At 41.6% G+C, this 14,280-nt stretch overlaps 1 protein-coding gene across 1 annotated transcript in view; it reads right to left on the bottom strand.

Moving 5' to 3' along the window:
• Positions 1–13,155, bottom strand: part of LOC118569940 (solute carrier family 5 member 4-like) — an 80,681-nt gene extending 67,526 nt beyond the window's left edge. Inside the window, exons 1-4 of the mRNA XM_036168233.1 lie at positions 13,021–13,155; positions 12,332–12,403; positions 8,967–9,071; positions 7,545–7,604 (exon numbers count right to left, since the gene is read on the bottom strand). Coding sequence (XP_036024126.1) covers positions 7,545–7,604; positions 8,967–9,071; positions 12,332–12,403; positions 13,021–13,155 — 372 coding nt within the window. The remainder of the gene's footprint in view (positions 1–7,544; positions 7,605–8,966; positions 9,072–12,331; positions 12,404–13,020) is intronic.
• Positions 13,156–14,280: the final 1,125 nt, after the last annotated feature.

The raw sequence follows: 14,280 nt of genomic DNA, 5'->3' as shown, positions 1-14,280 counted from the left end.
CTTCATCAGAGAGGCCTCTTTTTGCCAGAGATCCAGAAGCGGTCCATGTGCAGAGAATAAAAGACTTTGGAGCACTCAGCACTAAATGGGAGGTCTTTATCACATTCCTCATCTTAAATCTCAGTGATTGGGAGGTATGGTCTTATTGGAGGAAGTGTGACACTGTGTGTGGGTTTTGAGTTTTTCAAAGTCCATGTCAAGACCAGAATCTCTCTCAGCCTATGGATCAGGATATAGCTCTCAGCTACTTCTCCAGTACCATACTTGCTTGCTGCCATGCTCCCTGCCATAACGACAATGGATTAAATCTCTGAAACTGTGAGCAAGGCTCCAGTTAAATGCTTTCTTTTATAACAACTGTCTTGGTCATGGTGTCTCTTCACAGCAATGGAATACCGACTAAGACAGTGATCTATTCAGACCTACACAGGAAGAGTATAAGAGCCTGGAGATGGTGGACCACTCCAAAGAAACAGCATTTTTAGCCAAACGGGGCTGAGGAACATATGAACTCACAGAGATTGTGACAGCGTGTTCATGACCCGCACACATTCAATCCAGACACTATCTCAGCACAGAGAAGCAGAAGAGGGCACAAAGTCCCTCCCCTAACAAAGAAGTTATTTGCAACAGACAGCTGCTGAGAAAGGGAAAATCAATCTTCTCTAGTTGAGTATCAAGGTATATCAAACACACTCCAGGGCAGAGCCTCATGCTCAGAGGTAGTTGGCAAACACAAAATGGATCCCATGTTTTTTGTTTGTTTGGGTTTTGTTGTTAGTGTTTTGGTTTGGTTTAGTATTTTTTTTCTTTCTTTTTTTATTAGAAGGAAAAAACATGAAGTGTGTGTAGTAATGGAGAGAGGATCTAGGAGTAGTTAGAAGAATGGAAAGAATAATACATTATGTGAAAAGAATTTAGAGAAAAAAATTAAAGAAAAATACAATGAATGAAATACACTCAAAGTCTATCTGAAAAGAAATTTTTAATGTTCTGATGTGATTTTTTTTATTGATAGGAAATGTCAGCCTCTATAGGTAAGCTTATTTCTCCATCTTGAAATGTAAATGTTATCTTATTCTCACAATAGCATTTTATCTTGACAGCAGATAAATTTGTTTGTTTTTAGTTTCTAAGTCTACAGCCTCCCAGTTAAGCGTTTTTCCCAAGTGTCAGATAAGAATTTGAATTTGGACTTTTGAGCCGTTTCTAAGATGATCTCAGACCTTGGAATCATTGCTCTAGTTTGAGTGTGTGTGTGTGTGTGTGTGTGTGTGTGTGTTATGATGAGGAAGACATGCTCTTTGGAGACCAGGGACAGGATTCTGACTTGAATCATTCTTTTCCTTAAGGTTTCATGAGGTTCAAATCTGGTGCTACACATGACAGTGTTGGGCTTGGGCAATCTGTACAAGGTAGGGCTAGTGGGAACACAGTAGGCAATGGGAGCTCTGCCACCAAAGATGGATTGTGCTGTTCTCACAGGAGTGAGTGAGTTCTTTAGAGGTGGGTGGTTATAAAGCAAGTACACGGCACTTTTCCCCAAGCAATCATTCCTTTTCCATCTCTTCTCTATATTTTGGTGAGGCAGCAGCCAAAGTGTTTCAGGTACCATGTGGTTTGATCTCCCTGACTGTGAGCTAAATAAATTCGTTTTCTCTACAAAGTATTTGACAGCTGGCCTTTTGATAGACACATGAAATTAACTAAAACAGAGACACAGTCTCCACCACCTCCAATTGGACCAAGAGCCCCAGTTTCAGGCGAGCAGGCAAGATTCCTGCAGGCATGCCTGACCACCACAACCCCCCATCAGACCCCGTAACCTACAAGATCCACTCCACCCCACAAACCCACCCATGGAGACTGCAGCTGCTCCCTGAGACAGAGACTCCTCCAGCTCTGATTGGACCAAGAAGTGAGTCTTCATTCTCCTAACTGCTCACCCCAGCCTCTATGCCTTAGGCCCAGAGGCACAACCCGTGCCCCTATACTCCTATTCATTGCAGCCCCAGTTGCAGGCCAGCAGGCAAGAATCCTGAGGGCAGACCTTCAAATCCCCCCATTGGACCCTGCATTCTACAAGCCCCACGCTGTCCCCCAAACTCACCCATCCACCTGAGGCCCCAGCAACTTCCTGAGACACAAACACTGCCATTGTCAATTCAACCAAGAGTGGCTCCCTTGTCCGGGTGGTGGTGGCACATGCCTTCAATCCCAGCACTTGGGAGGCAGAGGCAGGTGGATCTCTGTGAGTTCAAGGCCAGCCTGGGCTACAGAGTGAGATCCAGGACAAGCTCCAAAACTACAAGGAGAAACCCTGTCTCAAAAAAAAAAGAGTGGCTCCCTGAGACACAGACACCTTTTGCACTGATTAGAGGAAAGAGATGGGTAGACGCCAGTGCAAGAATACATTCAACAACATGAAGAGCAACATGGCACCACCATCACCTAATGGTTCTACTACAGCAAGAGCTGAACATGCCAACCTAGAAGAAGCAAAAGAAAATGACCTTAAAATGACTTTATGTATGAAAATGATAAAGGCCTTTAAAGAGGAAATGAAAAAAAAAATCCCTTAAAGAAATGGAGGAAAAGACAAACAAAAAATTGGAAGAAATCAATAAATCCCTTAAAGAAAGTCAAGAAAGCCAAGAAAAAGCAATTAACGGGTGAAGGAAACAGTTCAATACTAGAAAACTGAAAAAGAGGCAACAAAGAAGACACAAACTGAGGGAATGCTGGGAATGGAAAATCTAAGTAAATGAACAGGAACTACAAATACAAGCATAACCAACAGAATACAAGAGATGGAAGAGAGAATCTCTGGCATTGAAGATACAATAGAGAAAATAGATTTATTGGTCAAAGAAAATATTAAAGCCAACAAAGTCATATCACAAAACATCCAGGAAGTCTGGGACAACATGAAAAGACCAAGCCTAAGATTAAGAGGTATAGAAGGAGAAAAATACCAGCTCAAAGGCACAGAGAATACATTCAATGAAATCATAGAAGAAAACTTTCCCAACCTAAAAAAGGAAATGCCTAGGAAGATACAAGAAGCTTACAAAACAACAAATAGACTGGACCCACAAAAAAGTCCCCTCACCAAATAATAATCAAGCAATTAAGCATACAGAATAAAGAAAAAATATTAAGAGCTGCAAAGGAAAAAGGCCAAATAACATATAAAGGCAGACCCATCAGAATAATACCTGACTTCTCAGTGGAGACTCTGAAAGCCAGAAAGTCTTGGGAAGACATTAGGCAAACTAAGAGATCATAGATACTAGCCCAGACTATTATACCCAGCAAAACTCTCAATCACCATAGACAAAGTAAACAAGATATCCCATGATAAAACCAGATTTAAACAATAACTTTCCACAAATCCAGCCCTATAGAAGGCACTAGATGGAAAAATCCAACATAAGGAAGTTAGATGCATCCATGAAAACAGAGACAATAGATAATCCCACACCAACAAATCCCAAAGGAGGGAAAACTACCACCAAAAAATAACAAAAATTAACAATCATTGGTCATTAATATCCCTTAATATAAATAGACTCAAATCACCTATAAAAAGACACAGGCTAACAGAATGGACATGAAAACAGGATCCATCCTTCTGTTGCATACAAGAAACACACCTCAACTTCAAAGACAGACACTACCTCAGAGTAAAGGGCTGGGAAAAGTCTTTCCAGTCAAATGTACTGTTTTGTTTTGTTTTTTTTTTTTGAGCTGAGGAGCGAACTCAGGGCCTTGTGCTTGCTAGGCAAGTGCTCTACCACTGAGCTAAATCCCCAACCCCAGTCAAATGTACTTAAGGAGCAAGCTGATGTAGCTATCCTAATATCTAACAAAATAGATTTCAAACTAAAATTAATCAAAAGAGATTGAGAAGGACATATTCATCACAGGAAAAATCCATCAAGATGAAGTCTCAATTCTGAACACTTATATCCCAAATACAAGGGCACCAACATTTGTAAAAGAAACATTGCTAAAGCTTAAATTGCACATCAAACACCACATACTAGTAGTGGGAGACTTCAACACCCCACTCTCACCAATGGGCAAGTCTACCAGATATAAACTTAACAGAGAAATAAGGGAACTAACAGACATGACTCAAATGGACTTAATAGATATCTACAGAACATTTCACCCAAACACAAAAGAATATACCTTCTTCTCAGCATCCCACAGTACCTTCTCTAAAATTGACCACACACTCTGTCATAAAGCAAATCTCAACAGATACCAAAAAAAAAAAAAAAAATTGGAATAACCTCCTGTATTTTATTGGACCATCATGGCTTAAAGCTAGAATTCAACAACAATAACACAAATTACAGAAAGCCTATGAACTCATAGTAACTGAATAATGCTCAACTGAATCACCAATGGGTCAAGAAAGAAATAAGAGAGAAATTAAAGACTTCCTAGAATTCAATGAGAATGAATCCACAACATACCCAAACTTATGGGACACTATGAATGCAGTACTAAGAGGAAAGTTCATAACTCTAAATGCCTACATAAAGAAGTTGGATGGCGCACGAGATGGTGGCACACGCTCTTAATTCCAGCACTTGGGAGGTAGAGGCAGGCGGATCTCTGTGTGTTCCAGGCCAGCCTGGTCTCCAAAGTGAGTTCCAGGAAAGGTGCAAAGCTACACAGAGAAACCCTGTCTCAAAAAACCAAAAGAAGAAGAAAAGGAGGAGGAGGAGGAGGAGGAGGAAGAGGAGGAGAAGAAGGAGGAGAAGGAGGAGAAAAGAAGAAGAAGAAGTAGTTGGAGAAAGCTCACACTAGCAACTTAACATCACACCTGAAAGTTCTAGAACAAAAAGAAGCAAACTCACCCAGGAGAAATAGATGCCAGGAAATAATCAAATTGAGGGCTGAAATCAATAAAATAGAAACAAAGAGAACAGCAAAAAGAATCAATGAAACAAAGAGTTGGTTCTTTGAGAAAATCAACAAGATAGACAAACTCTTCTCCAAACTAACCAAAAGGCAGACAGAGAATATCCAAATTAACAAAATCAGAAGTAAAAAAGGGAAACATAACAATACAATGAGGAAACTCAGAGAATCATTAAGTCATACTTCAAAAACCTGTACTCCACAAAATTGGAAAATCTAAAAGAAATGGACAATTTTCTGGATAGGTACCACATACCCAAATTAAATCAAGACCAAATAAACAATTTAAATAGACATATAACTCCTATGGAAATAGGAGCAGTCATTAAAAGTCACCCAAACAAAAAAGGGCCAGATGGTTTCACTGAAGAATTCTACCAGAATTTCAAAGAAGAGCTGATACTGATACTCCTTAAGTTGTTCCACACAATAGAAACAGAAAGAATATTGCCAAACTCTTTCTATGAGGCTACAGTTACCCTGATATCCAAGCCACACAAAGATGCAACAAAGAAAGAGAATTACAGACCAATCTCCCTCATGAACATAGATGCAAAAATACTTAATAAAATACTGGCAAACCAAATCCAAGAACACATCAAAAGTATCATACACCATGATCAAGTAGGCTTCATCCCAGGAATGCAGGGATGGTTCAACATATGAAAATCTGTCAATGTAATCCACCATATAAACAAACTGAAAGAAAAAAAAACACATGATCATTTCATTAGATGCTGAAAAGGTCTTGGACAAAAATCCCACATCCCTTCATGATAAAGGTCTTGGAGAGATCAGTAACACAAGGAACATACCTAAACATAATAAAAGCAATTTACAGCAAGCTGACAGCCAACATCAAACTAAATGGAGAGAAACTCAAAGTGATTCCACTAAAATCAGGAACAGGATAAGGCTGTCCACTCTCCCTATATCTCTTCAACATAGTACTTGAAGTTCTTGCTAGAGCAATAAGACAACTAAAGGAGATCAAGGGGATACAAATTGGAAAGGAAGAAGTCAAACTTTCACTATTTGAAGATGCTATGACAGTATACATGAGTGACCCCTAAAATTCTACCAGGGAACTCCAACAACTGATAAACACTTTCAGTAATGTGGCAGGATACAAGATTAAATAAAAAAAGAAATCAGGGTTGGGGGTTTAGCACAGTGGTAGAGCACTTGCCTAGCAAGCGCAAGGCCCTGGGTTCAATCCTCAGCTCAAAAAAAAAAAAACAAAAACAAAAAAAAACAACAAAAAACCAGTAGCCCTCCTATATACAAATGATAAATGAGCCAAGAAAGAAATCAGAGAAACATCACCCCTTACAATAGCCACAAATAATATAAAATACCTGGGGGTAACTCTAACCAAGCAAGTGAAAGACCTGTATGACAAGAACTTTAAGTCCTCGAATAAAGAAATTAAAGAAGATGTCAGAAAATGGAAATGTCATACTCATGGATAGGTAGAACCAAAATAATAAAAATGGCAATCTTATCAAAAGCAATCAACAGATTCAATGCAATCCCCATCCAAATCCCAACACAATTCTTCACAGGCCTCAAAAGAACAATACTCAACTTCATATGGAAAAACAAAAAAACTAGGATAGCTAAAACAATCCTTTGTAATAAAGCAACTTCTGAAGGCATCATCATCCCTGACTTCAAGCTCTACAGTAGAGCTATAGTAATAAAAACTGGCATGTGGACCAATGAAATTGAATTGAAGGTCCTGACATTTATCCACACACCTATGAACACCTGATTTTTGACAAAGAAGCCAAGACCATAAAATGGAAAAGAGAAAGCATCTTCAACAAACGGTGCTGGCATAACTGGATATCAACATGTAGAAGATTGCAAGTAGATCTATGTCTATTGCCATGTACAAAACTCAAGTCCAAGTGGATCAAAGATCTCAACATAAATCCAGCTACACTGAACCTGATAGAAAAGAAAGTGGGAAGTAGACTAATGCATTGGCACAGGAGAGCACTTCCTAAATATAACACCAGTAGCACAGACACTGAGAACAACAATTAATAAATGGGACCTCCTGAAACTGAGAAGCTTCTGTAAGGCAAAGGACACAGTAAAATAAGACAAAACAACAGCCTACAAGTGGGAAAAAATCTTCACCACACTTCCTGTACATGCTCTCTATTTTTTTTAACTGACCTCCAAATAATGCAAGATGTTTCATGATGTTTAGCTTCTGTATGTTTTCTCTAGTACTTTAGGGTCTGACTTTTCCTGCCTACAAAGGAGATGCCCCTCAGGGTAACACCAGATCATTTCTGATTCCTTCTGATAAACATCTCTTAAAGCACATGGGTGGTCCTAGACTCGGGTTCCCACACCAGGTAAAGATGACCACAGTGGTCATGACACAGGGCATTACAGATTTCTCACCAGTCTGAGGCCACATTCGGCACTGATCCCTTCCAGGAAAGGAATGGGATTTTTGTCACCCACATATTTTTAGCAGTAGACCAGGAGAAGGTTGAGTATTAAGTTTCACTCCAAAGATGTTAGTGAAGAAAAGTATTCTGGAGATTACTTCTGGAATGCTCATTTGTAGATGTGTGGATACTCACCCCTGCCTTGATGTAGATGGGGACGAACACCCACCCAAGAACTAGCACCATAAGGAGGGCCTGTAAGAAACCAAGGAAAGAGTGTGAAATTAAAGAGCTACTGCTTGGGAGGAATAGACCACTGAATAGGAAACCAGAAAAAGACATTTCATTATATTTTGTCTTAATGAACACTTGAGATCCTTGGACAACTGTTACTCCTTTTCCTCTGTGATTCAGAGGCTAACACTTGCCCAGTGGTGATAGTGCATGTCTTTAATCCCAGGGCTTGGGAGGCAGAGCCAGGCGGATCTCTGTGAGTTTGAGGTCAGCCTGGTCTACAGAGCGAGATCCAGGAAGATACAAAGCTGCACAGAGAAACCCTGTCTCAAAAAACCACACACACACACACAAAAAAAAAAAAATAGAGGCCAACATTTTCTGAGACATGGGATGTGACCCAAGATGTGAGATGAAAGATGATCAGACAACATGGCAGGGTGGGGCCTAGTTGGGCCATTGGAAAAGCATAAAATCTTATCACAAAGTATTGCCCTTGAATGGTAGGCAGTGGGCATGATATTCTTGAATGGATAAAGCAATCAAAAGGAAATCTGGAGCTACATCAAGATTCTGGGTGCTAATCATACCCCCCAAGACAAAACAATAGCAAAGACACAACCGATTGTTAGCACATGGCATTTGTATGTTCTTGACAGATGTATCCATGTCGCTCACTTCAGCTACTTTAAGCAGTTATCCTTATGGAGGTGGAAACTGCACCTTGTAGAGATTAGACAAGCATAATGTCACAGGCTAAAGGAGGACAGCTGAGTTATTTGCAGCCCATGGGTCACACCGAGGGCCATCTGAACATGACTCTAGAGGCAAAGTCCATGGCACTATCAGAATCAAACTCTAGCCAAAGGGAGTATCTGGAGGATGGGTATATAATGGAGGCCTTTATGCTACTATTGTAAAAATTAGGAGATATACATAACAAGGGAAGAGCAAAGGTATTTATGATGATTCTCAGTCACTCCTAAGTCCATCCAGGGTTGGTCTATCTAGACTTTGTCCATGATCTGACTTTCTTCTACACCAGTGTCTTCCCCTCACAAGTATGCACACACTACACAAAATCTTTGAGGACAGAAATAAGCTCAAGCTTCTGCAGCATATGCCAAGTCCTTGACATTGTCTATGAGGGACGGTCTCCCAAAGGGTCCCTCAGTATGCTGTGCAGATTCTCCCCCAATGTTCTCAACAACACTGAGGTCATTTGGAAGCTTCTCACAAGGCAGAATCATTGCTTTTGTATTTTATGTAGTTGATTTCTAGAAATATAGGGTCCAGGAAGGAGAGAGAAAATGGAGAGTTTGTTTGGTCCTGGAGAGGTGAAAGCAGATGTGGAGTCATAGGACATCTTTTGACATCACTCACGTTCCATTCCACCGCTGCAGTGGCGATCCCCGAAGCTGCTCCTGTTCCAGCCAGACCCACAAAATGGTTACTGCCAATGTTACTGGCAAAGAGAGAGGCGCCCATCTGAAATGCAAAAGAAAGAGTGTGTCAGGAGTTAAAAAGATCCAAAGTAGAGTAATTGACAATAGAGGATGTTGTGTTTCAATCGCTTCTTAGAATAGGATTCTATCAACTGCAGTTCATGGTCTAAAATTGTGTGTGCACATGTGTGTGGTGTGTGTGTGTGTGTGTGTGTGTGTGAGAGAGAGAGAGAGACAGACAGACAGACAGAGACAGAGACAGAGACAAACAGATAGACAGAAAGACAGAGAGAAATTTTGGAGGAGTCCTTTTGTTTTACTGGACAAAAGACACCATCTGAGGCAGAAGAAAACCAGATGTTTACATAGGATGTATCATTGAATTTCAATGAAAAATACCCACCCTCCAATGGTTTCCTTTAAACATTGCCTTACAGGGACTGGAGAGATGGATCAGTGGATAAAGGCACTTTTGGTGCAAGGTTGAGGTCTGTACTTAAGACCCCAGAATCAGTAAATCCAAGCAGTTGTGTCAGCAACCTAAATCTCAGGACTCAAGGGTAGAAACTGGGGCTCTCTGGGTCAAGCTGATTCTTGCTAGAAGTGGTGAGCTCCAGGTTCAGGGAGAGACTTGTCTAAATCAATGAAGTGGAAAGTGGTCCAGGGAGAAACAGTGTCAACTTTAGGCCTCCACATGAGTGTATACTCATACAAATGCACAGCTCCATACACACATACACCCACACACATGCAGACATGCATCCACACACATACCAAATACCACACACATACACAGGGTAAAACAATTACTTTGCATGCTGGGTGTGGTGGCACATACATGAAAACGTAGCAGATGGGAGGCTGAAGTAAAAGGATCACAAGTTCAAAGCTAGCCTCTGCTGTACGCTAAGATCCTACTTCACAAAAACCAAAGCAAACAGCAGGTTGCTCTGCCATGTAGAGCACTGCATACCTATGATTCCAGTACTCGACTGGTGGAGCCAGAAGAACTGAGTCTGAGGCCAGCCTGGGAATTAGTTCCAGAGACCCTGTCTCAAATTTTAAAAAAAATTTTAAAGCAAAATACCTCTTTTGAAGAAAGAGGAGGAGGAGGAGGAGGAGGAGGAGGAGGAGGAGGAGGAGGTGGAGATGAAGAAGAAGGAGGAAGAGGAGGAGAAGGAGAAGAAGAAAAGGAGAAGAAGGAGGAGAAACACTAACCACCCAATCTCTAAAGCATGTTTTCCTTCTTGACTAGTCCTAAAGACTCCATTGGTCCACTGACTGCTTATTCTCATAGGAACTGAGTTTCTTTTCACACCAATTTAACATATAACCACAACAACCGTATTTCTGCTTAAGTGATTTACTTCTTCTTGTTTTAGTCTTGGTAGGTTATATCTATCTAGAATTCACTTTTTTTCTAGATTTTCCAGTGTGTGGAATTCTTATGATTCTTTAGAATAGCCTATCTGTTTTTGGTAAGACTGGCTTTGGATTCTCATCTGTGATCTGTTTTGGTGAAAGCTCCATGGGCTGCTGTGTAGGTGGAATTTTCTTTAGACAGCTCTTAGGTTCATTGAATTATGGTATCATTTAACTGTAGAGTTTCCAAGGTTTTCCCTGTCAGCTGCCTATTGGTGAGGACGCATTCTTGCATGACACAGAGCAAACCTAACCCTTCATCTACACAACAGAGTGCAACTTGAGGATTTTGTATGGCTCCAGAGTGATGACATTTTGGGGAAAGTGAAAATAAAGGTAAATTCCTTTTCTGTAAACAGTTTTGTTGGAAGATAACCAAGATCACTGGTTTAACACATTGACTATGGGCACCTTTTGTGCTGCATTGGCAGGACTTTGTTGTTGAAGGTTATACAGCCCATGGACCCTAACACGTTTATAATTTTGCCTCCCAGAAAAGCTTTTCGAGCACCACCTTGAGGTACTTTGATGTTTCTGCCAATATACATTTAAATTAGCCTCTTTGGCCCACTGCCAGGCCCTCAAGAGAGTTTTATGATTTAAACCAATCGTAAGGACTTCATACTCCAGAATGAGGGAATTCCTCTCCAACCTCCAAGCCTAGGACATTCGTTTTAGTCACCTTCCTTTCTGTACTGTTAGCTGCTGTTCTTAAGCCTCAAATGCCAAGGGTGGTCTTATGAGAGGCCATGGATGAGTACCAAACCTTATTCAGCAAAATTGGTATTTGGGAACCTCAGAGTGCTGCATCTACTCCCACACTTTCAGTCCTCTACACATTGCTTTTTCTGTTCAGCTAACTGGATGAAATTGAGATACATTGCAGCTTTGGGGTAGGCAATGCCTGACTACATGTCCAAAGTGAAAGTCTATTTTGTACTTGCAGCAAGGTAGGTCATTTCCCAATCCCCATTTCCTTCCAACCAATATAGACTAGTAAAACAGATTTTTGATAGAGTCATTTCCTGAGAGCCTAGTACACACAGAATCCAACTCCAACACTTTCTAGGGTCAGAAAGATGCAGCTTCTTACAATGGACATCTAGCCAAAATAGTTACACATTAAAACACAGAAAGGAAAATGCCCAAGAGGCAAGAGTTGAAGAAGATGGCCATAAATACCATCACAAGGGTACAAAAGACTATCAGAGAGACTACACACAACAAAAGAGTTAGCCAGAAATACCTAACAGGGCTGGAATGATCAGGGACTTATCTGGACATTGAAAGAAAAGCAGAGTCAGACTAACCTGGACACAGGGCAGAATTAGCTCAGGATTGGGAACAAAGGAAGAGTGTGTGGAGCTAGTAAGAAGCCAAGACAGAAGGTTCTTTTTTTTTGAAGCTGAGGATCAAACCCAGGGTCTTGCAGTCTACCACTGAGCTAAATCCCCAACCCTTTTTTGTTTGTTTGTTTGATTGTTTTTTGTTTTTCAAGACAGGGTTTCTCTGTGTAGCTTTGCACCTTTCCTGGAACTCACTCTGTAGCCCAGGCTGGCCTCCAACTCACAGAGATCCGCCTGGCTCTGCCTCCCGAGTGCTGAGATTAAAGGAGTGTGCCACCACCACCCAGCTGGCAGAAGGTTCTTGATAATACTTCTGGGGAAAGTACAGGAGTAGAGCTCAACTGAGGCCTCCTGAAGGCAAGGCTGAGCCTCTCGATTGGTGGCACTCCAGCTTCTCTATAATCAGCCATAACCATGAAGTCAAGGATTTCAGAAAGGAGCCGCCAGCACATCATTAATGATTAATATTCCCAATGTAAACACAGAGAATGAATGAATAAATGAATTCATCTCCAGAAATCTCTGTCCCACTTACCGGCCACCAGGACACATCTCGACCAGCTAGGAAGAAGCCTCCAACAGTGCCTCTGTTGCTTTTCACCATTGCCTGAGCAGGAAGGAAGAGGAGAGAGGGGTAAAGAGCAGCAGGTGCAGTGCTCCAGTGCCACTGGCCACGGGGCAGCAGTCGTGGGTTTTCAGCACTGTTGCATGGACCAGTTCTCGGTGGAATTTAAGGACCAGGAGGATTTTAAGAAACCATTCTCTCTGAGGAGCAGCCATTTACTGTGAGCTGCGAAAACAGTACGAGGTGCTGTGCTAGGTAAAATATTTGCACCATAGAATTCAATACTGAAAAGTGAATGAAGAGAACACTAATGATTTCAGTGGTCAACTCACTAAGTCAGAAATTCAGTCAATAAGGAGAAATAAAGAAGAGATAGTATGTCTTCCCCCCCCCCCCCGCTTTTTTTTTTACAGATGCTGGAGATGTAAACAGAGTAAGTCTGCTGCTCTCAGTCTTACCTCTCTATTCAAATAATTGGGTTGCCTTAAAAATGAGCCCATCCAGCACTACCACATACCAGAAAATGATTCATATAGAAAGACAATGACATTAGTAACAATCTATTGTTGTGTCGGTTTACCCTGACACACCTCTTCCATTCTAAGACACTGTCCCCCGAGCCTGTTGCCCACCCAAAAGCCTGCATGGTTCCCACATACCCACAGCCCCACAGCCAGCACAAGTATGAAGTAGATGATAATAACAGAGATGTCAGCGGCATTTTGAATGCGCGCTGACATTGCAGGAGGCCCTTCGGTCTGAGCTGTAGTACCGGGACTTAATGTGCTAGCCATGGCTTCAGGCCGTTATGTTTCCTTCCTACAGATGACTTCTATCTTTATGTAGGCATGGGGTTAATGATCAATCCTCAGGCAAATGGAGCAAGATATCAGAGATGATCTTGGACATATGGACCTTAAACTTCTCCCATGTGTCCAGGTTTGGGGACCTTGGCCCCTTCAGCAGTCAATATACTTGGTAGTGTGTAAGAGTCAGTGATAAAAGTGAGAAATGGGGTACAAACTGGAAGTGATGAGCAGAGTGTTCGTTGATGGAAAAGACAGCACATTCACGACTGGACAGGTTCAGCTGCAGACTAGGGAGAGAGGAAGAGAGCCAAAGAGGTGACAGAGCAGAACGGAGGAAGGGCTGGGGAAAGGTTCCTTTTAAAGCACATAGTATTATCTATGGTGAAAACGGTATCCCTTGAAAACAAGGTTAATTCTTTATTTATTTCAAAGTTTCCAAAGCCCTGTATTTCTTTGGGGCTTATAATTTGGATGAAATTTACGTCACAGTTCAAGACTATGGGTACTGTGGGATCCTGACAGAGTTCTGGATGGGACTCTAAGGCTTCCCTGTGGAACACGTTTTATTTATGCTAACACACTGGGCAGAGGCCCTGCTCAAAAGAACCAAATGACAAGAACAGCATAATAGGGCTTTCTAAATGTGATTTTCTGCTATTTCATCTCCCATACCTGATAACTTATCATTTTATGGGTTCTTGTAAAACTTCAAGGTGTGATTCTATAGGTGACCTGGATGTGGAGGAAGAGGGGGCTACTTGGGCAATGTAGCAAGGTCTCACATAAGCCTTTTGGCAGAGACTAAGGTGCATAGCAGCTGTGTTTTCCTTCTTTCAAGGACTCTGGAAAGGCTTACCATGGTAGTTTGAATAAAAATGGCCCCCATAGGCTCATAGGGAGTGGCAATATGAAGAGATGTGGCCTTGTTGGAGTAGGTGTGGCTTTGTTAGAGGTAGTGTGTCACTGGGGGGTGGGCTTTGAGGTCTCAGAAGCTCAAGCCCAGGTTTAGTGCTTACCATCACTGGAAGACCTGCTGCCTGCAGATCAAGATGTAGAACTCTCAACTCCTCCTCCAGCACCATGTCTGCCTCCATGCCTCCCTGCACACCA

The sequence above is a fragment of the Onychomys torridus genome, chromosome 18 (genome assembly GCF_903995425.1).
Source record: "Onychomys torridus chromosome 18, mOncTor1.1, whole genome shotgun sequence".
NCBI classification, from domain to species: domain Eukaryota; kingdom Metazoa; phylum Chordata; class Mammalia; order Rodentia; family Cricetidae; genus Onychomys; species Onychomys torridus.
The sequence above is the reverse complement of the archived record's forward strand: the minus strand, read 5'-3'. Positions and strand labels throughout refer to the sequence as shown.